General features: G+C 41.7%; 1 protein-coding gene across 1 annotated transcript in view; it reads right to left on the bottom strand.

The window, feature by feature from the left end:
* grm7 (glutamate metabotropic receptor 7) overlaps positions 1–21,837 on the bottom strand; it is a 68,060-nt gene that overhangs the window by 12,664 nt on the left and 33,559 nt on the right. The window contains exons 3-6 of the mRNA XM_063215244.1: positions 19,359–19,494; positions 17,571–17,725; positions 7,367–7,504; positions 1,156–1,356 (exon numbers count right to left, since the gene is read on the bottom strand). Of these exons, the coding sequence (XP_063071314.1) occupies positions 1,156–1,356; positions 7,367–7,504; positions 17,571–17,725; positions 19,359–19,494 (630 nt within the window). The remainder of the gene's footprint in view (positions 1–1,155; positions 1,357–7,366; positions 7,505–17,570; positions 17,726–19,358; positions 19,495–21,837) is intronic.

Genomic DNA, 21,837 nt, shown 5'->3' on the forward strand with positions numbered 1-21,837 from the left:
TTAGGTAGACAGCGTCATAATTCCATGCCAGGAATGACTATTAACAAGATTGAAGACTCACACTCAACAGCAGACTAGTTTTTCAGTTCTGCATCTTGTCACAATTCTACAGCTAAATTGACCACCCCTTTGAATCATCTCACTGCAGTGCGCATCGTAAGGTGTTGATATTGTATACCTTTTTGGGGTGAAAGTTGGAGTACGTATGTTAAAATATTGAAACACAGTGTAAATTGTGCCTATTGAACCCTGTCAGGGTTGGAACAAAAAAAAATGCTGTGTCTTTTGGCGTTGGCAAGTGAGTCAAGGATAGCTTGACCACTACAGCTATAGGGTATATGTCTTTGCCACCACCACCACTAAAAATGAAAATGTTTTGGTCTCTTGAGAGGTCGTTGGCTTTTTTGTTTATGTTCTTCGTAGGGCTGGGACATTAACGTGTTAATTTCGATCAATTAATCACGTGATTTGATTAATTAATTAACGCGATTAAAAAAATGAATTGTAGTATAATATAGCTACATAGTTCTGGATTAGACCAGTGGAGGGCAGTATTACGCCTGATGGTGAACAGCCTGCTGAAATTGAGAAGAGTTCTTTCTTCTTTTAAAAATGAATCATATTTTTAGATGAAGCTTATTTATTGTAATCATTCAAAATCCATGTGAACATTTTTTTTCCCACTGTTCTCAAGTCAGATATTTAAATGCGTTTAAAATGTGATTAATGCGATTAATTAATTCCAAAGCCTATAGATTAATTTGATTAAAAATTTGTAACACTTTATTTTAGGGATACATCTATTAGCACTAATACATACAATGTGCCTGTATAAGTAACTTGTAAGGCATGTACAAAGCAAAATCAAACATTTGTTAGGCATATATTCGCAAATGTCTTGTTCATGCACAATAAGGGATTTATTACCCGTTTAACCTTAGTAAGGACCTAGTAGGCCTTAGCGTTTGCTTAGTACATGCCTTACAAGTTACTTATACATTGTATGTATTAGTGCTAATAGATAAATAAATACATTTTAATAAAGTCCCAGCCCTAGTTCTTCATGTTATGTACATCTATATTATGGTCTTCGTGCAAAATCCTTCAAAATATATTCAGTGTGATAAAACGAAAGCTTGTTTCATGGTAACTCACCATTGAAGCTGATGGTTCGGATATATTTCAAAAGTTTCTTCCCTCCTGCGGTCTCCATGTCAGTGCAGATCCCTGAGAAATCAGGGCAGAGATCCTTCTGCATGTTGTGGAGAGCATGGGCCATGGCATACACAGCATCGATCACAAACTGAACTTTGCCTTCTTGCTCATACTTAGAGTCTTGTCCTATTCTTTCCAGGCCTGTAATGACAAGAGACAAGTGAAAGAAAAACACATAACACATAAACAAAACACATTCATATTCATGACTAACCCTACTTGGCATATGCACTTAGTTCTGTATATTTCCTGTGCACTTTGTATCTGCAAGTGTTGTAGGCAGGGCTCCAGTTGTAGGGGGGTGGCGGGATGCCATCCCATGAAAAAACTGACCGAAAAGTCCGTGGCACCAAGCTCCCGTTGCTCTTTTTTAATGTGACTTTTCGGGCAGCATGCCCTTCATCAGACAATTTTTTCTTTCAGTTTTTTCATGGTATTTTTGCTGGTCCTGCACCCAATCTTTTTGAGACGGATGTGCATGTTTTTCTCTCTAACTACGGGATGCCATCCCCCCTACAATGAAAGTGGTCAAAAATCACCCCCCTCAAAGAAAATGGTCAAAAATCATCCCCCTCTAAAACAATGCCATGTATTTCTACGTCTTATTTGAGTGACTGTTGATGCGTTGACAATGTGAGATGGAGTGTGTAAAAGCCTACTTATTCTCTAACCCAGGGGTGGGAAACCTTTTTCATTCGAGGGGCCACTTCAAATTTTATAAAGTCCTCCAGCTGCCGTACTATGAACACAAACCAGGATTTCCCCCTCCACTTTAGGCCTATATTGAAGGTGGTCACCTTTACACCAGACCCCTCGGATTCGAGACATACCGGTAGGTTCCCCACCCCTGCTCTAACCAATAAGGGAAGGAGTTGACTATACCTGGAAATAAGTAAAATAAAGTAACTAATAACACTGAAATGTTATGGCACATGATGAGATATAAATATAGATGTTAAATGATCAATTTACTACCCAAATGCAAGCTAACCATTACATTTAACACATCTACAGTATACTGTAGGTGATGCAGCTATGAATGAATACAATGAATACAAGTCAAATCAAAGCCATACAGTAGTAATAATACTGAAATCAACATGAGGCAGATCAGACAAGTAGAGAATAGAAAGACGAGAGGCGAGACACATGGAAATAATGTGACAAACAAAAGCACATTTATATTCAAACATTCATATTCATACATATTTCCTGCTGAGAGCATTGCTGTCAGTCACTGTGTATGGTGGGGTGAGGCGAGGGTGCGGGTGTGTGTGTGTGTGGGTGGGGGGTAGTGGCGGCGAACAGGGGTCATGGATTTCTTATTTGTGTGAGCGTCAATACCTTGCAAATGTGTAATGGACTGATTTGCAACCAGATGTGGCTGATTACAACTTGCTGCCAGTAATCAGATGGAGGTGGGAGGCTGACTGGCACGATAATATGTTAGTTGGGTGGGAGGTGAGGTGGGATGTGGGGTTGGAGGTGAGGTGGGATGTGGGGTGGGAGGTGTGTTGGGAGGTGAGGTGAATTGTGGCGTGGAACGTGGGGTAGGTAGGGTGGGTGGAAGACAGTGTACCATGGAAACCGGAAAAGGTTACAGAAATGTTTGTGTTGCTGTGTGGGGTGGAATGTGGGGTGAGGTAGGGCTACGGAAACCAGAAAAGGTTACAGAAATGTTTGTGTTGTTCTGTTGCCGATTCCTGTATCTCCTCCTGGCGACCTCTTTGCTAATGATGATGAGAGGGACAATAGGGGGAAGGCAATGGTATGCCACCATTACTGTAGCCTACCAAGGGTGATACTGCTGGAATTTAGAATCGTTACTACTACCCTATGCCGAGCGAGGTAAGGAAGTAGTGGCAGATCGGACATAAAAATGATAAAACCTGTTGAAAAGAATACTTCTCTGCGATTTTTCTGTGACAGTATCAGTTACTATCAGTTTTTCGCATTTATAATCAAAGATTTAATGTGCTTTGGAAATTATTATACTGTAGAAGGGAGTAGGGGATACCAGCGAGATAATCCTTTTTTTTTAACCTAGGATGAAGTACAGTAGATGTTTTTCATAGCAGAGATAGTGTAATGTTGAAGTGCAAGAATGCATTCATCAGTGTCAGGAGTTCTGTTGTCCTCTTTAAAGTGATACTGTCCCATTTTTGGAAATAAGCTCATATTACACCTCCCCTTGAGTTAAATAATTGAGTTTTACCTTTCTCCTGTACTTTCAACCGTTCTCTGAGTACGGCAGTGCAAATTTTACCTCAAGCTAGCAGTTAACATGGAGTCCTATGGGACCAGTTAGCCGCCAGCTGGTCTCATAGGACTCAATGTTAACTGCTAGAAAAATAAAGGTAACATTTGCACCAAGTATGATGGGTAGCAGGCTTCACTCAGGTTTCTTGATAACTTTTAAGGGTGCTGGCCCAAATAAATACTTAGATTCTAAGAAAAGGGGGGTGCACCTTGCATAAATTGTTTTCTTTATTTTTTGTGCGCAGTCGCGTTTCGGCGTGTGCCTTTGCACACTGAGGAAGGCACATGCCGAAACGCGTCTGTGCACAAAAATAAGGTAAAAATTTGTACCGCCATACTCAGAGAACTATTTAACTCAAGGGGAGGTGTAATATGAGCTCATTTCCAAAATGGGACAGTATCACTTTAAATAGGCTCCTGGTTATACATATACATATACAGTATATCACGAAAGTAAACAATAGTAAACAAGTAAACAAAGAAAGGTTGAAACGCACACTGATGACCTCCCTTGTCATCCCTTTTCATTTCGTTTCATTTCGAGACGATTCGAGCCAACATAGCCCCTTCTCTACCGGATTTTAATCTGGGGTGTACTCACTTTTGTGAGTACATGTTCAAACATTAATGGCTGTATTTAGTTTTTTTCTGAGTGAACAAGAAATTTAAGCGGTTAAATATGTTGTTAAAAGGTCACTAATCATTGTGTCAAAGTTACATTTCTGTAATGCTTTCCTATGAAAAGATATACTCAAAAATCTGCAAAACTGTGAGGGGTGTATTCACTTTCGTGATATACTGTATCAAACAGGTATTGAGCAGTAAGCCAGTTGTGTAAAAAACAAGTAAGTTAATTAAAGCTATTGTTTGGTAATTTACATTAAAAGCCCTGTGGTTAGATACTAGCTTGGTGAAATATAATGATTATTACCCCTCCACACTGACTACAACAATGCTCTACATTGGCTGCATTTGGATATAATTTCCCAAAAGAGCATAAGGGCCTCTGCATACTGTTTATGACAAAGTTCTGAGCACTGCTTGGCTAACGTTCGATTCCACTGTTTTCAATCGCACAGCTCGATGTCCCCTGGATGTCAGCTGCCGATCGCGGAAGACCTCTATTGTTGTTGGAGCCACCCCTTGTTTGTCCATGCTCTGCCGTGATGAAATTGACCATTCATTGTTTATAGCCTAGAATGTCTTCGCCATTGTGTGGGGGTGAGTTAACCAAAATACCCAGAACCGATAGTTCTCCGCAGTGCTGTCAGTCGGGACCGGTGTCCAGAGGCCCTAATGATTGTTTAACATGTGACGCAAAAAAACAAACCAGTCTCATTGGGACATTATGACTGAAACACTGGTAAGGGCAGACTAAATATTTAAGACTGCTGTGTTTGATAAGGTATGGTAAGAAGAAGAATCTGAAGAATCTGTCAGAGAATGTGATGAAGGCTGTTGAAGTCGAAACATAATCCAACAGACAAAAAGGATTTTAAGTGTGCGGACTCCTCACTTTGAAAACTACAGTTGGCCTTCATCCTGCACCTTTTCTTGGAATGTGCACAATCCTCTCCTTCAACTAATGGTAAGAAGAATCCACAATAGATGTCAAATCAGTGAACATTTCAGAAAGTCCCCTGTGAGGGTCCAAGACCACGTCGTATGAATGGTTGACAGCTGGGTATGAGTGGGTAGGATTCACTGTCAGCACCGCTCAGTGTTACTCCTTTCACATTAGTTGCTGTCATGGAAACTGAATACCAGTCCCATCACTAAAGCTCCATCAGAGATTACACTTCGCCCGTCAGCTGAGGAAATTTTGGGGTCAGTCAAGCAGGCATAATCTTCGTGCTACCATAACCTTGTGCTGTGGTACTGTACAGTAGGTTGCTGTAGCCCAATAGTTTGTCTGGGTTTGGTCTTTGGCTCAGATGGTGTGAGGTTCGAATCCCACCTAGCTGGTAGGTAGTGCCTGAAATTTCCTTCAGCAAGGCACCTATAACCCCACATTTCCCTGGAGGCTATAACCAAATAACAGAAAATTGCTTTGGATAAAAGTGTCAGGTAAGGACAATGCAATTTTACCCAACAGGAAAAACAACAACTTGTCAGGGTAGTAAAGCAGGGCCTCTGAAATCATTGGCTGCGATGTGCCAACCTTATCCTCACACTTCAACACCAGAGTTTCTAGGAAAGCCAAAACATCATCACTGACCCCTCTCTTCCAGCACACCATGCATTCTAGGGCTATAACGATACACTCAACTCACTATTCGGTTCGTATCACGATTCATGACCTACGGTTCGATACACTCCTTGATTTTACATTTGCCAACATTATAATCTTTATAAATAAAACCTATGATAATTCAAAAGGTAGAATAGGTTACAGGAGGCTACAAATGTTTTTTTTTTAAGTTTCTATATAATAATGATAATGCTTGGAAGCACTATCCCTTCATATCATGTGGTTGTTTTCTGGGCAGATGGGTATCAAAACGTTAAAAGAGCGTATCACGATACTGCCTCTTTGTATCACGATAAGGTATCGTGACTCTGTGTATCGCGATTTCTCGATTCGATACAATATCGTTACAGCCCTAATGCATTCATTCACACTCTTGCCATCAGGGAGAAGGTAAAGTAGTATCCTATGCAAAACATTTCACTTAGGTACAGGATTTACCCACAAGCTATTCATCAGAAGTGTCAAACGTAAAAGTAAAACTAAAACTAAAAGGAAGAATCACAGTTTTCTTCCAACACACTTATCTTAGTAACCAGTCGATCTATGTGCAGTACTTGTCTTACGATCAGCTGACTCTGGTTGCACTGGTTGGATCAAGTTTGTGGTGGGTTCTTGTTGGGTTTTTAGTGTTTTTCAGTAACAACACAGTCTATCTACCTCATACGGTACCATTGAATAAATTGTGTAGCAGCTATGTAATATCATAAGCTATAGTTGTACTTACACTATGAATTTACTTCTACTTTTACATTTGACGTCTACTGGTACTTTCATCACCTGAACGGCCAGAATGGTGCTGGTGTCCATCGCCTCTCCAGTTATTTTCGGAACCAAAGTATTTCTTGAGTTCCAGAATGCTCAGAATTGTGGCATGAACAGTTGGTCTTTAGATCAACTGACCACAGGTTCAAAATCCCACCCAGTGGTGTAGTCTCAACGCAGTCTCACCCCAAGTAGTCAATTTCTGACTACCTTGGACCAGACGGCATTTTTTGACGTCTTGGGTATTCCTTCCACGTCACCTTTTGACTATGTGGCCTAACCCTAAACCTATTCCTAAACCTAACCTCAATGACGTTATGCTGCCACAAGGGGGCGCCTTTGAGGACATAGTCAAAATGTGACGTGGAAGGAATACCCAAGACGTCAAAAATTGCAGTCTTGGAGTGTCAAAAATTGAGTAGTCAAAAATTGACTACTTGGGGTGAGACTGTGTAGGTAGTCTACGTAGAGCGCGGGTATACGGAGTATACCCACTTCTAAATTTCAGGGATTTCAGTATACCCACTTAAAATTGATTGATCCATTGTTTTGAAGAATAACACAAATATATACAGTATACCCACTTCAAATAATGCTCAAATATACAGTATACCCACCATAAAAAAGTAGACTACACCACTGATCCCACCCTCACCTCTCCCTACACCCCAAATCATGTCTGACATGTCCTTGAGCAAGGCGCGTAATCCTACATCGCTACAGGGACTGTAAGCAAAACCTCGCAAGGACAGTAAGTCGCTTTGGATAAAAGTGTCAGCTAAATGTAATGCCATATAATGTAATGTAGGCTACTTACTGTAGCATCCATATATAGCTCTGGCGTATCACAGTCTTGAATGTACAATATGTTTGTCTTACCTGTACACTTTCTGCTAGTATCTTCTTTCTTTGAGGAACTCATGAGCTTGCAGTCAAAGTTTTCTTCCCAGAATTCAGCAAACCACACATTCCTTCTGTTGTTTTCTAATGTACGTGAGGTAAAGTAGGTATCAAAACCTGAGGGGGAAAAGAGAACACACGCTTTAATAACATGCACAGAATGTCAATTATATACTTTACAGCATTGCAGATTTACTGAAAAAGAAGCCGTTTGGACCACAGGGGCTAAATGTCCACCAATCCTGGTTCTGTCAAACAAATAGCCTAATGATTGGACGCAGGGTAGTATTGTGCCCTGGTAAGCCGACAGGGGGGACAAACGGGTCTGATGTCCCGGGCCCAGGGAGAGAGGGGGCCCAGAATTGGCTCCCCATTACATTGTATGTATTGAGAGGGGGGACCTTTCATATGATTTCGTCCCGGGCCCAGTCAATTCTATCAGAGGCCCTGATTGTGCCATTGGCAAATGAAAGTAGCTGCCCTATACTAATGATGGTCCAAGATTACCAAGATTACCTTATGAAAGGCTGTATTACAGAATGATGTGGATGATGTTTAGATGAAGATATGGGGGTTATATTTAGCTATAACTTCCTATAATACACATGATTACATTCATATAACATTGCATTTATTCATAAGGTATTGAAGAAATTGGGAATTACCCTTACAGTATGTGAACCTCGGAAATGCAGGAGTATACGTAGAGCCTAATGTAATAATTTCCTGATAATGCAATAACGCCAGAAAATGTAACAAAAGTCCCCAAAACATGTAATGCCTGATACTGTAATAACTGCCCGATAATGTAATAATTTTTGTCAGTGCTGAATACCAGGGACTGTTGTTTATGACGTTTAGTGTGGTGGATTTAATGTGGTTTCAAAGACCATTGAAGAGTCATTGTTCGCGCATGAATGGCTCATTTTAAGCATTGGCTGACTCATTACGTTTTTTTTTTTTTTTTTAATTAATTTGAAACTGTTGTCTATTGCCTCTCTATCATAACTCAGTGATGATTCACATAAATAGGTGGTGGCAGTGTACTCCCAATGGAACAGACCCACTCTCAATATAATCACATAGTTATTATGTTTTTAGTTTTATTCAACACACAGACTAAGAACATAAAAGTTGCGCATCAGAAAAACGGGAGCCTCGATATCATCAATAATTGCACCCCCAACCCCCTTAAAAAAAAAAACAAAAAAAAACAGCTCTGCATTGCATTACACCAAGGCAAGAGGCCAGAATACAGGACAGCAGGAACTGCAATGACTCATAGCCTTGTTCATTTGTTTCCCTCTTTAACAGGGAGATGTGTATTTACAGTACATACTGTATGTGTATACGTAAGCTGATGTCTGTGATATACGTACAGGACCATATTAAGCCAATGTGGTGCCCCTGGGCACTGTGCCTCACTGGTGCCCCCTTTATAAACAATATTCGTTAAGTTTAGGTCTTGTGGTATCCCTCCACTGGTCAAAAATGGTTGGTGCCCTTGAGAAGAGATTCTTTAAGTATCTCTACTCTCTCTGCCTTGGGCACATGTGCCGCTGGCCCTTATGGATAAGCGGGTCCTGGTGATATATGTGGATTTTTGCAATTCGCCTCGTGTACACTAGTATACATGCTGTTGGATGGCTTAACCTCCTCCAGGATCAATAAAGTATCTGTGCTGTACTCTACCGTAGCCTGCCTCGCACTTCACACTTTTCAGCACATCATTCATCATTGTTAGGATCAATGCGATATAAATTTGAAATACACCTAGATTGCTGTTGGGAACCATTCTCATTTTCCTGGTCTTTTTTAGTGAAGAGAAATGAGCTGTGAGCAACTGGACTTTTTGGAGCTTGACAATACCTAATACCTTTCGCACAAGTTTGGTATGCATGGCGTTGTGTTGTATGCATGAGACCTATTGTGATTTCACCTGGCAGTTCCTGGGTCCATTACCTCTCCTTGTAATGTCCGCCTACTGCAGGGGTGGGCAATTATTTTGGCTCAAGGGCCACATTTGGTTTGGAATATTGACCAAAGGCCCAGATGTCTCAGCAGATACTTTGCGTGTCAATAATAAGAAATAATATAAACGGGCATAACTTGTTGAGCTTTTCATTGGAGCGCGTAATGAAATGCCTTTAGATGAATAGCCTTGGGGGCTTGGGTAGCCATTTTAAGGATGTTGGGTGAGAGTGATCTTTTTTAAAAAGTTACCTTTCTTGTGTAGGGTCTGTGGGCCATATGAAATAGCTTGGCGAGCCGCATTTGGAGTCCGGGCCTGAGTTTATCTAGCCAGGCTGTGCCCTCCTAGTGACGCAACACTTTCAGCGTTGCAACTAGTCAGGTCAAGAGCAATGCAAGAACTTTCTGAGTTCCCGAAAATACGGGAACTCCTCCCACTTTGTCGGTAAGCAAACAAACAACCATACGCAAACCAAGGCAGGCCGTTTGGGAAATGCCGTTTGGGAAATGTTAATTGTTATGCTGCTCTTGGTCAGACCAAGTCACGAAGAGATTTGAACGTCGATGATAATCAGGCTAGAGTTTATCCAGTGTTGTAGTCTATTTTTTCATGGTGGGTATACTGTATATTTGAGCATTTTTTGAAGTGGGTATACTGTATATATTTGTGCTATTCTAAATAATGGATCAATCAATTTTAAGTGGGTATACTGAAATCCCTGAAATTTTGAAGTGGGTATGCTCCGTATACCTGCTTTCTACGTAGACTACACCACTGAGTTTATCCACCTCTGACCTGCTGTAGGTCAGGAGATCATGTACATGAAGGCTATAGTAGGCTATGTTTAGCACTAAAGTTACACAGCAAACCATCCATCCCAAAGTATGTAGCCCAAGTTAAGTACGGACAGACGTCCTGAATGGGATCAAGGCCCATTTTTAATGATAAAATAATTATATTGCCTGCACTCAAGTCACTTAAATCCCATTTCCCTTCACCGCAGTCACATCTGAGTATGCTGAGCCTTTCAAATTAGTAATCCTTGCTGACAAGCTGCCATCACGATTTCAGCCTTGAGTTGGGACATGGCAAGAGGACTGTCTTACAAACTACCCCACTTAGCCCTGACAATGACACACGCGCATAACTCCTGCTGAACCAGGAATAGGCCTCTGCGTACTGTAGAAGTTTGTGGAGTTATATATCTCTGGGACACTTTTTCTTTGTACACTTTATAATTTTGTGTGTGTGTGTTTGTGCGAGTGTGCGTGCGTGCGTGCGTGCGTGAGCAAGCGAGCGAGCGAGAGAGAGAGAGAGAGAGAGAGAGAGAGAGAGAGAGAGAGAGAGAGAGAGAGAGAGAGAGAGAGTAAGATACCTGGCTTGGGCTGAATGTAAGAGTGTGCTATATATGGTTAACATATGTGTAATGATGTGTGTAATACCTGTGTGTAATGTCTTCTGTATTTATGTAGCCTATGCATGTGTGCTACTTGATACCTTAATTTCCCCCTGCGATCAATAAATGATACTCTACTCTACTCTACTCTACTCTACTCTACTCTACTCTACTCTACTCTACTCTACTAGTTCTAAACCCTAAGGACTACACTACACTTAGGACTATAGTGTATGTACTGTATGTTTCTTACTCATTTAGTATTTCGTAAAGCTGTCAAGGCATCTGTGTTTGCCTGGGCAGTCATGGGTGAGCGGTTAGGGCGTCAGACTTGCATCCCAGAGGTTGCCGGTTCGACTCCCGACCCGCCAGGTTGGTGGGGGGAGTAATCAACCAGTGCTCTCCCCCATCCTCCTCCATGACTGAGGTACCCTGAGCATGGTACCGTCCCACCGCACTGCTCCCCATGGGGCGCCACTGAGGGCTGCCCCCTTGCATGGGTGAGGCATAAAAATGCAATTTCGTTGTGTGCAGTGTGCAGTGTTCACTTGTGTGCTGTGGAGTGCTGTGTCACAATGACAATGGGAGTTGGAGTTTCCCAATGGGCTTTCACTTTCACTTAATATTAACACCAAATATATTTAGTGTATTTTGCCTGTCACACCCAGGCAGGCAAACTAGGCTAGGGCCCCTATGACTGGTTATGTACTTGTATTCCAATGACAGCATTGTGAGTGAGGCTGCACCTCTCTAAATCTATTGACGGAAAACTGCAATGATAGGCCTAGGGATGTAAATAAAATCGAAAAGTATCGATGTATCGGAAGTATCGGCCGACGATTTAATCGAATCGTATAGTATCGTGGGGCATTCTTAAGAATCGAAAAGAATCGAATCGCTGGCCCCTGTGCAATGCCCTAGCTTCATAACACAATAGTAGTGGAAAAGTAATTGGAAAAAAATCGAATCGAACCGAATCCCATCGTATCGTGGGGAATTCTTAAGTATCGAAAAAAATCGAATCCCTGATTTAAGAAATCGATACCGTATCGTATCGTCATGAAGGCTGTGATTTACACCCCTAGATAGGCCTACTGCTATCCACCTTATGTGAATGTAATGTACATAATCATAAATACATGTGCTCCTATATTGTTCGCATGGGTAAAAGAGGGTTGACTTGCAATAAAACATATAACCAGCATTACAATAATGGTAGATAGGGGGTGTACATGAATATATTTATGCAGTCATAAATGTATTCATAGTATGTGAACTGCATTTAAGGGTGTTTGGGAGTAACGTTCATTATGTCTAACTGTTTAACTCAACACTTGAGATTTTCTTTTACTTCAGACATGTAAACGTTTTATCTTTCACCTCGGCGGTCGAAACATGTCAGGTAAAAAATAAAACTTTTACATATCTGAAGTAAAAGAAAATATCAAGTGTGAATATGTGCGTACTGTAGAAGTTTGTGGAGATCGAAACCCTATTAGGACAATACTACACTTAGGACTATAGTGTATGTATGTTTCTTTTTTTAAAGTATTTTTTTGGGGATTTTTGGCCTTTATTATTACAGGAAATTATGAGAGTAGACAGGAAACGATTGGGAGAGAGAGATGGGGCAGGGTCGGGAAATGACCCCGGCCGGACTTCCCGTGGGCATGCAAGCCCAAATGTGGGGAGCTTAGCGCGCTGCGCCACAGCACCACCGATGTATGTATGTTTCTTACTCATTTAGTATTTCGTTAAGCTGTCAGGGCATCTGTGTTTGCACAGGCATGCCTAATATCAACACCAAATATATTTAGTGTATTTTGCCTGTCACACCCAGGCAGGCAAACTAGGCTAGGGCCCCTATGACTGGTTATGTACTTGTATTCAAATGACAACAATGACAAGATTGTGAACAGGGCCGGCCCAAGCCTTCATGGGGCCCTAAGCAAAATTTAATCCGGGGCCCCCTACACCCTTAGATGCTTCATAATGTTTACCTGCACTAGTTAGGGGCAGGAGCTAAGGACAAAGGATAGCTGTCTGTAGATCCATCATGCACTGAGCAACATTTCTCAAAAAGAAATCTCTTAGTTTTGCTTCAAAACTGTTACTCTTTGTTATATTCTGCATTTGTTGTAGGGTTTTTCACACCGAGCCAAGAAAACATCCCTATATGCCACTACACAACCAGTTTCCATTGTGGCAGTAGCCTAAGTGGTACATGATAAAGAAATATTGAATATGACTAGGTAAAATGGTGGAAGGTTCATTTCTTTCTGCAACTTTGCTTCTCCTGGGGGCCCCTGGTGCCGTGGGGGCCCTAAGCCATCGCATAGTTCGCTTATGCCTCGGGCCGGCTCTGATTGTGAGTGAGGCCGCACCTCCCTAAATTTATTGACGGAAAACTGCAATGATAGGCCTACTGCTGTCAAAATCTCTCTCGAAGGGGTTCCTCCACCCTTTAAAAAAATATATATATTTTCTTTGGTCTTTTTTTTTTACTTTAAGACAGGACAGTAAAGGTGGTGACAGGAAGCGAGTGGGGAGAGAGAGACGGGGAAGGGCTGGCAAAGGACCCGGTCCGGCATTCGAACCGTGTCAGCCGCGTGGTAGACGAGTACCCTATCGTTTGGCCACGGCAGGGGTGGGGTCCCTCCACCTTATGTGAATGTACACTATCATGAATACGTGTGCTCCCATGGGTATAGTTTGCATAGAGGGTTGACTTGCAATAAAACATATATCTGTGATGTAGCCATGCATTACATTAATGGTAGATGGGGGGGTGTACATAAATATATTTATGTAGTCATACATGTATTCATATTATGTATGAACTGCATTTAAGGGTGTTATTTGTTCATACCACTTAAAAAACTACATTATTAATATGAATGTGCATTCAACTCACTTGTTCAACTAAGGTTGTCCCAAATTTCTGCATGTATATTTAGAACATAGCTAGTAGGTACAGTAGGACTTAAACCATTTAGACATGCTTCGCCTATTTAGGGTGGCTTTAGAGCAGAGATGGAGATGGTAAAAGAATATCACAATGTGACATGGGTATTGCACTATTGCTGGGAAAGGCAATTCCGATAAGGATCTGCCTACGAAGGGGCCTGCTGTAGTTTTTCAGTGAAGAAGAAGAAGCTGAAGGCTTTACACTGAAGGTGGTTGCAAACCCAAATCCTGTCTTGTGGCTTATATAAGAGGTGTCACGGCGGTGCTTGTGTAATTCCAGAGTTGACGGATATTAGCTTTTGCGTTGTTCTCTTGTGCTCAAACCTTTGAGTTTATCGCTGTGTCATACTACCTCATCAGGTGATATGTCTGGGAGAAGGTCACTTCTACTTTCTGAGTTTCCATCCCAACTGCAGCTCTGCCGCAGAGATTTTCAAACTATCTCCATATGCGTAATTGAAATTATTATTTGCTATTTTTCTCAATACATTTCCCAAAACTGAAAGGTGAAGGAGGTATTTTTTGTTGACAAAAACAGTGTGACCAAGATTATTATAATAAATGATAAGAATAAGAATAATAAAAATCACTTGAGTGATCATGATTTCAATAGTGACTGACATAATCATTAAGTTATTTCACGGACCCCAAGGAATTCTAGAAAATCTAAGCTGTGGTAAGTATAGATGCAAATGTCAGTGCTTTTCATTAATGTCGGATACGGTATGGTCATGTTCTTGATATTTTGTTTATTTTCTGTGTTAAATTGGATTATGACAAATGTGTCTTCTTATAGAGAGGTCCTTGAAAATGGAAGACACAAATTGTGAGCCGGGCCGTCTGATGGGATGACAGGCTCATGACAGTCTCATCTCTTCCCAGAGCGCTTCCCTGCATAGCAAAACTAACTCTACTTATCCGCAACCCTCTATAACCCTGCACTTACTTTGTCCTGCTTGCACACTCTGTATAGGTCCTCCACAGTTGGTGTATGGCTGTGTTGCTTCCACTTAACGTGTTTACTGATGTACTCTGTATTCATCCCACACTCTGCACTTGCTTTGGTACATATGTCCTCCTGGTAAGTCGCTCTGCATAAAAGCATCTGCTAAATGTAATGAAATTTGTTGGGGTTTTTGAGGATTAGCTGAGGATTTGCTGTTGTACTACCAGTATTCAGTATTTCAGTATTTAGTGTTTGTAATCACATAGTTACAATGTCTGTGTGGTTTATGATTTTTTTAAGCGCCCAACTGTATACTGTATTTTGTCATGTTGTACTACAGAAAACCTAAATCAGATTAACATTGTTCTATCACTTAAATATTGAAAAGTTCCTCTAATGACTAATACTTGAATAATGACCGTGAGAGAATGAAAGATCTGTGACTATAAGCATGAAAGGGAACCTGAAGTAGCCTGGTTTTACCAGACCAGATTAATTACTTCATAATTCATTTTTGGTTCATGAAGTAACTCAAAATGAATGGTCTAGCCTGTCAGGCTAAACCTGAAGTACATAACTTCACAAAAAGTACATGCTTCAAAACAATCTGGAAATAGAATTTTGTGAGGTGAGAAGATCACTTCTCACAGCACATCTGGTGATTGCGGCCATTTGCTGCTGTCCATGGTCAGTGGTGCTGAAATCGCAAATGGTTCTCCTCCACTTTCTAAGCCTGATGGTGTTACAAGTGTTTTCTGGCTGTTTTGATAGCTACTTTTTTAGGAGGTGGGGGCCGAGTGCCTTTATTATGATAGATACAGTGAAGATGGTGACAGGAAGTACTTATAAGTGGGTAGGAGACAGATGGGGCAAGGTTGGGAAATGACCCAGGCTGGGCCTGAAACCGTTGCTCACATATGAAAAAAGCCCACCTGGAAAACTCCAACTCCCATTGTCACTGTGACACAGTACTCCACAGCACACAAGAGTTCACTGCACACTGCACACAATGAAATTGCATTTATGCCTCACCCGTGCAAGGGGGCAGCCCCCAATGACGCCCGAAGGGAGCAGTGCAGCGGGTCAGTACCATGCTCAAGGTACCTCAGTTATGGAGGAGGATGGGGCAGAGCATTGGTTAGTTACTCCCCCCACCAACCTGGCAGGTCGGGAGTCGAACCGTCAACCTTTGGGCAACAAGTCATTTCCCTGACAGATTTGTTGTCACAGAACAGCAGGAATGCTACTAAACAATCAATCATGTAAAGCTGCATGCAAGAAAGCCAAACAGCATTTACATTGCCTGAGGATGATGTTCCATTTTAATATTGACAAGACCATGATGACGTTCTTTGCTCGCATGTTTATTTAAGTTATAATATCCTCTTTGTTAGAGTCATGGTTTGGCCACGTTCCCCTGCCTAGATGAAAATGGTTAAGCGGTCAATTAATCTGGCTGGTGAGTCACAGCTGTACCCTTCTTCCCTTTCACAAACAAACCCATTAGTTTGACTAACGTAAGGCTGACAGACACTTAAATCATGGAATAGGCTATAAATAGTTTGAGCAACATCACATTTAGATACTACAATGTTGAATTTTGCTTAATAATTTGAATATCAAAGTAATGAAGTGTCAAATTAAAGATCATTTTAAGGTAGTTGATTGGGTGGCCAGCCGCCATTTCTGTGTAAGGATTCACAATTGTGGGGGAGATGTTGCAGAGTATTATGGGTACAGTACCCACTCAGCCCAATGCAGCAAGGCAAAAAAAACGAGGGCTGTTTTTTTTTTATTATTATTTTTTTTTTACCTGTGCCGTGTCGTTCATGGCTAATTGAAAAGCAATAAACGGCGGCCGAGCCATGTCATGTGGGGCTGGACTGGGTAGAAAATGGGCCGTGGAAGAATGCAATTTGTCTTGTTGCCTGCTCTGTTCATGTGGGAATTGTTTCCTCTCCTAATCTTATATTGGGTGAGTATTACCGATGCAGCTGCTGTCCCCTGAATCTCTGCTTTCTTGGTGCTCATGGTGCTCTCCTCTGAACAGAGCTACACCGCCAAATATAAATGTAATGGACAAATATATAAATACAAATGTAATGGCCCTGACAGAAACAGAGAAATAGGTTACAAAATCTGTAGCCCTATTTGTGGTGTTGTAAAGTCTCTGTTGTCAAAACGTGCATGGAAAGCGTTAAGTTCATTTGCGAGGGTGTTACGTACTGTATGTTACTGAAGGGGTCTGGTTGGCAGGGCTTACGTACTGTATATAACTGAAGAATATAACTGGCTTGACCTAAACGCCAGTGATGTTCCACAGACCACTCCACATAACATGTCAATGCATTTCACTTTGAACAATTCCATAATAATGTAGCATTGTAGTGTCTTGTAAATTCAGTCATATCTTTTGAATTCCCATTTCAATTATTATACAGCCCTGATTTTTTTTCAGATTCATTTTGGGCTCAGTTTAAACAGTTTAGGTTTGGGTTTGTAGAAGAGGTTACTGAAATAAAATCACCACCAAAATATCTGCCATTGAGACTGATGCACAGTATGTCTCACATTATGAGAGGGGAGGACAAATATGAATACTGTTTATGCCAACATTATCTTTTCATATAATGTGTCAGTCAACCATCTGGTTGGAGAGTTAGGGCAGCCGTGACCTAGTGGTTAGAGAGTGGGTGTTTCAATCTAGGGGTTGCTGGTTCAAATCCCCCCTGACCTCTCCCTACATCTCCATTCATGGCTGAATTGCCCTTGAGCAAGTCACCTAACCCCACTTCGCTCCAGGGACTGTAACCAATACCCTGAAAAATAATAGTTGTAAGTCACTTTGAATTAATGAAAGCATCAGCTAAGTGTAATGTAATGTAATAGTTGTCTGCCTTACCCCCGATGGTGGTTCTCTTGGGGAGGATAGTGATGGCTCCCAGAGCCGCTTCTTCTAGTAGGTGAATGGGGCTGTTTTTGGCTCCCCAGCTGTCTGAGCCGATCCACAGGAAGTGCCCGACTCGATCAGCTTTTTTACTGGCATTGAGAATTCCCCTGAAAAAGTACCATACTTATAAAAGTCATGTTCCCCTCTCAGAAAATTATAACCATGTATTCAGAGTGTACCACAGAATACAGAGAACACACCTCACATCTTTGCAAATATGTAACCTATATATATTTTCATGGGACAACACTAACTCACTTACTGCCACACATACAGTACTTAACACCATCTAAAACAAAATTGTTTACCTCAGTGTCATCACCAGACCATAGGACATGTTTCCAGCAATCCATATCCTTAGTCTGTTTGTCTCTGATGAGACCAAGATAAACACATTTGTTTGTCAAGCATGTGTGGCAGCAGGGAAGCCCACAGAGGGGGACAAAGGGGTCAGTTGTCCCGGACCCAGGGAAAAGTAGGACCCCGATTTGGGTTCTCATTATATTGTATGTATGGGATGGGATGGGAGGTCCCTTTCAGATGACTTTGTCCTGGGCCAAGCCAAAGCTGTCAGCGGCCCTGTGTGGCAGTAAGCAGTACAAAGACAAGTGTCCCATGCCTCCAGTCCAGCATGGTAGTGGCACTGGCATGGCATGGGACCAGGGCGGGCCTAGCCGTCTGGCATAGCGGGCATTTCCTGGTGAACCCCGCACCCTTGTGGTCATTGTGGCCATTAATGTCTCATTCTCTGGCAACAAAAGTGAGCACACCCCAATAGTATGTAAAAAATGCATTTCATAAATGCATTTCTGAAAATAGGGGCCCACAAGGGTGCGGGACCCACCGGTGAGTCAGTTCTGCGCCGCTAATTATGAGGGGCCACTTTAAGCCAAAAGTGCCTGGGCCCTTTTTATCCCCCAGGCCAGCCCTGTTTGGGACTGCATGGATGCCGTTCACCAAAGGAAACATATACGTCAACTGCAGATCACGAAGCAGACCATTAACCTCTCTATGCATTTTTTACACACTGTACTGTAGGGGTGTACTCACTTTTGTTGCCAGAGAATGAGACATTAATGGCTGCGTTTTCAATTATTTTGAGGAGGATGGGGTAGAGCTCTTGTTAATTACTCCCCCACCAACCTGGCGGGTCGGAAGTCGTTCCGTCCACCTTTGGACTACAAGTCTGACGCCCTGACCGCTTAAATCTGCAGAAATGTGAGTGGTGTACTCACTTCTGTGATACACTTAATACTACTACTACTACTACTACTACTACTTATAAATGCACAGTTTATACAAAATGCATCATGCTTCAACAGTTTGCAAGAAGCAAACTGTGCAGAGCATTGATTTTCAAAACACTGCTGTCACCACACAGTATATTATTTATTACTATTAGACTATATATATATATATATATATATATATATATATATATATATATATATATATATATATAAAAATAAATGTTACTGTAGTTAAGAATTAACACAGAAGGCACAACTGGCTCAGAAGGCACAACTGAAAAACATTCATTCTTCCTTCTTTACTTGTACATCTGGATGGACGGCCTTCTCTGTGTTTTAGCTATAATTGGTAATATTGGGATTACAAGCTGTAGTGTAGAGTAGATTAGAGTTACTTTATAGATCCCCGGGGGGAAATTAAGGTGTCAAGTAGCTTACATAAATACACGTAATGCCCACATGGACATGGACATTAGCTGTACTTGCTTACCGGATATCCTCATCAGAGGCGAATATGATGACTGCTCGAGCATTGCTGGTGCTGTAAAGCTGGTCTACGATCTTGTCGAAGTCCGCCTGCTTGCGATCATGAGGGATTTTTAAAGACTGGGCAATGCAGATTCCACCTGGAGGGAGGAGACAAAAATCAAGGACATAAATCACTTTTTTGCAAGTTATGTACTCACAAGAATAAAGGTGCGCTGTGCAGGATGGTGGCCAGAGCTCAACCACCAATACTGAAACAAATATGCATCAATCAATCAACAAATGAAGTGGTTACGGTCAGGACAGGACAGGCCATCTGGCATAGAAGGCATTTCCCGGTGGGCCCCTATTGTCAGAAGTGAATGGGTTTTTTTTTTTTTTTTTACATTTCTGGAAATAGGGGCCCACGAGGGTGCAGGGCCCACCAGTGAGTCAATTCTGCGCTGCTAATTATGGGGGGTGGGGGGGGGGGGGGCTTAAAGCCAAAAGTCAGCCCACTAGTCAGCCCTGGTAACAGTAGATAGTCATCTTATCCAGGTTTAAGTCCAAAATAGAACAGAACACAGATATGTTGCCACAGATGTTGTTATTTTACAATCTGTTGTCAATATGCCATATGTACTGTACTTCACATTGCTTATTCATGGTTTCCCAAGCACAGATGTCACAGTGGAAAGATATACAATAGACAACTGAACACAAATAAGCATAGTTTGCTTTTTAACCCATTTTGACCGGGTGACACATCTGTGTGGTTTTACCTTTCATACAGACCACCGCATCTGCTCATTTACCATTAACACTGGGAGTGACATTCATGTGGGTTTCAACGACGTGAGCACTTTAAAAGTACAGGGCAAATGTTATGTTATCTGATCCCTGAAATACACATAGGGGATGTAAAATAGAGTGTGTTACTAACAAAATGTTTTGTAGTTTATGTAAATAGGCCTACATGAGCTACACAAAAAACACCTGTGCTCATTTGACTGTGCAGTTCTTCTCTCAGTCAGACAGTAAAAGAACAGACGTTTGTGACCATAAATGGCCCACATAAATGACGGTCGCGATATCAAGGACATGATTCAGATTTGATTGGAAATGAGGATGTTGAGTAGTTGAGATGGAGATATCTGACGATCCCATAGATGAAGGTCAGTGGATTCAAGTGATGTTTGAAGATGAAAGACATACTGTAGGCAAGTTTGTCACTTTCTAAAATGAATGGGCAAGAGTTAAACCTTTGCCCTCATGTGAAGATGCCATACAAAGGAAGGCCTAAACTATCCTTTTTTAAATTTCATCTCCCTATACCGGCTACAGAGAAATTAAGTTTTAAGAAGCCTAAGCGTTGACAAGCTTTAGCCTCTTCAACAGACGTCTTCAGGTCAAAATGGGTTAATGGCCCTTTTTGATGCAGCTAAGAAAGCCCTCGGTGGCAATTTTCATGTGTTGTGTATATAAATTAACTTTTTTGATATGGAAACTCATTTAGCATAAAACGTCACATAAAATGTTACACTTTTTGTCACCTCCGTCACAGTAGGCCTGATGCATTTTTCTGTACTGAGATACTCCACTATTTGAACAGGTGCACTTGCTGTGTTATATAACTGCCTGTGTTAGTCCTAATTCACACCAGAGCGGTGAAGCGTCGCAGGACAGAAGCAATTTTTATCGACGGTGGCAAAACTACATCGAAACAGATCTGTCCTTCCACACCGGCTGGCGGTAGTCGGGCGGTAGCAGCGAGGGAGCCGGCTCCGCTCCACGCTGCTTTCAGAAAATAGAACTCGAGCGGATTTTGGACGGCAGCGGCCGGCGGTGTCCCATTCAAATGAATGGCAAAGTAGCAAACTAGCTTTGGCTGTGGGGGGATTTTGAACAGGACTGGCCGCGCATGCCGACGCTGTCGGTGTGAAAGGCAGAGTAGAACACACCGGCCGAAACTAAGCAGAAAGACTTCAGTCGTCTCGCTGCCGTTCCGCGACCCACTAGTCTGAATCTGGCCTTATAAGATAAGATAAGATAAGATAAGATAAGATAAGATAAGATAAAACTTTATTGTCTATTACACATGAAACAGAAAATTGTCTTTGGCGTGGCTTCAGTGATTCTCACAGACATTAGACAAGACTTGACAAAACAGGACAAAACAAGACAAGATAATACATGCATGCTAAGGCTGGATAGCTGGTAATTGGCAACGTTTACATGCCTTTTTTAATTCCGAATAAATAATTCCGAATTAAATAGTTCCGTCGAGTTTACTTTGATCTTTCATTTAATTCGGAATTAAGCTTTATTCAGAATTAAAGTGAGTTAATTCTGAATTAAGTGTCTCATGTAAACGTAGCCATTGTTCATCTGTTGTTCAGTGAGGCTACAGCTGAGGGGATGGAAGGATTTCTTGTATCTTTTTGTATGCCAGTCAGTGGAACATTGAACCGTCGACCCGATGGCAGCAGTTGGAAGGAGTGATG

The sequence above is a fragment of the Engraulis encrasicolus genome, chromosome 14 (genome assembly GCF_034702125.1).
Source record: "Engraulis encrasicolus isolate BLACKSEA-1 chromosome 14, IST_EnEncr_1.0, whole genome shotgun sequence".
NCBI lineage: Eukaryota > Metazoa > Chordata > Actinopteri > Clupeiformes > Engraulidae > Engraulis > Engraulis encrasicolus.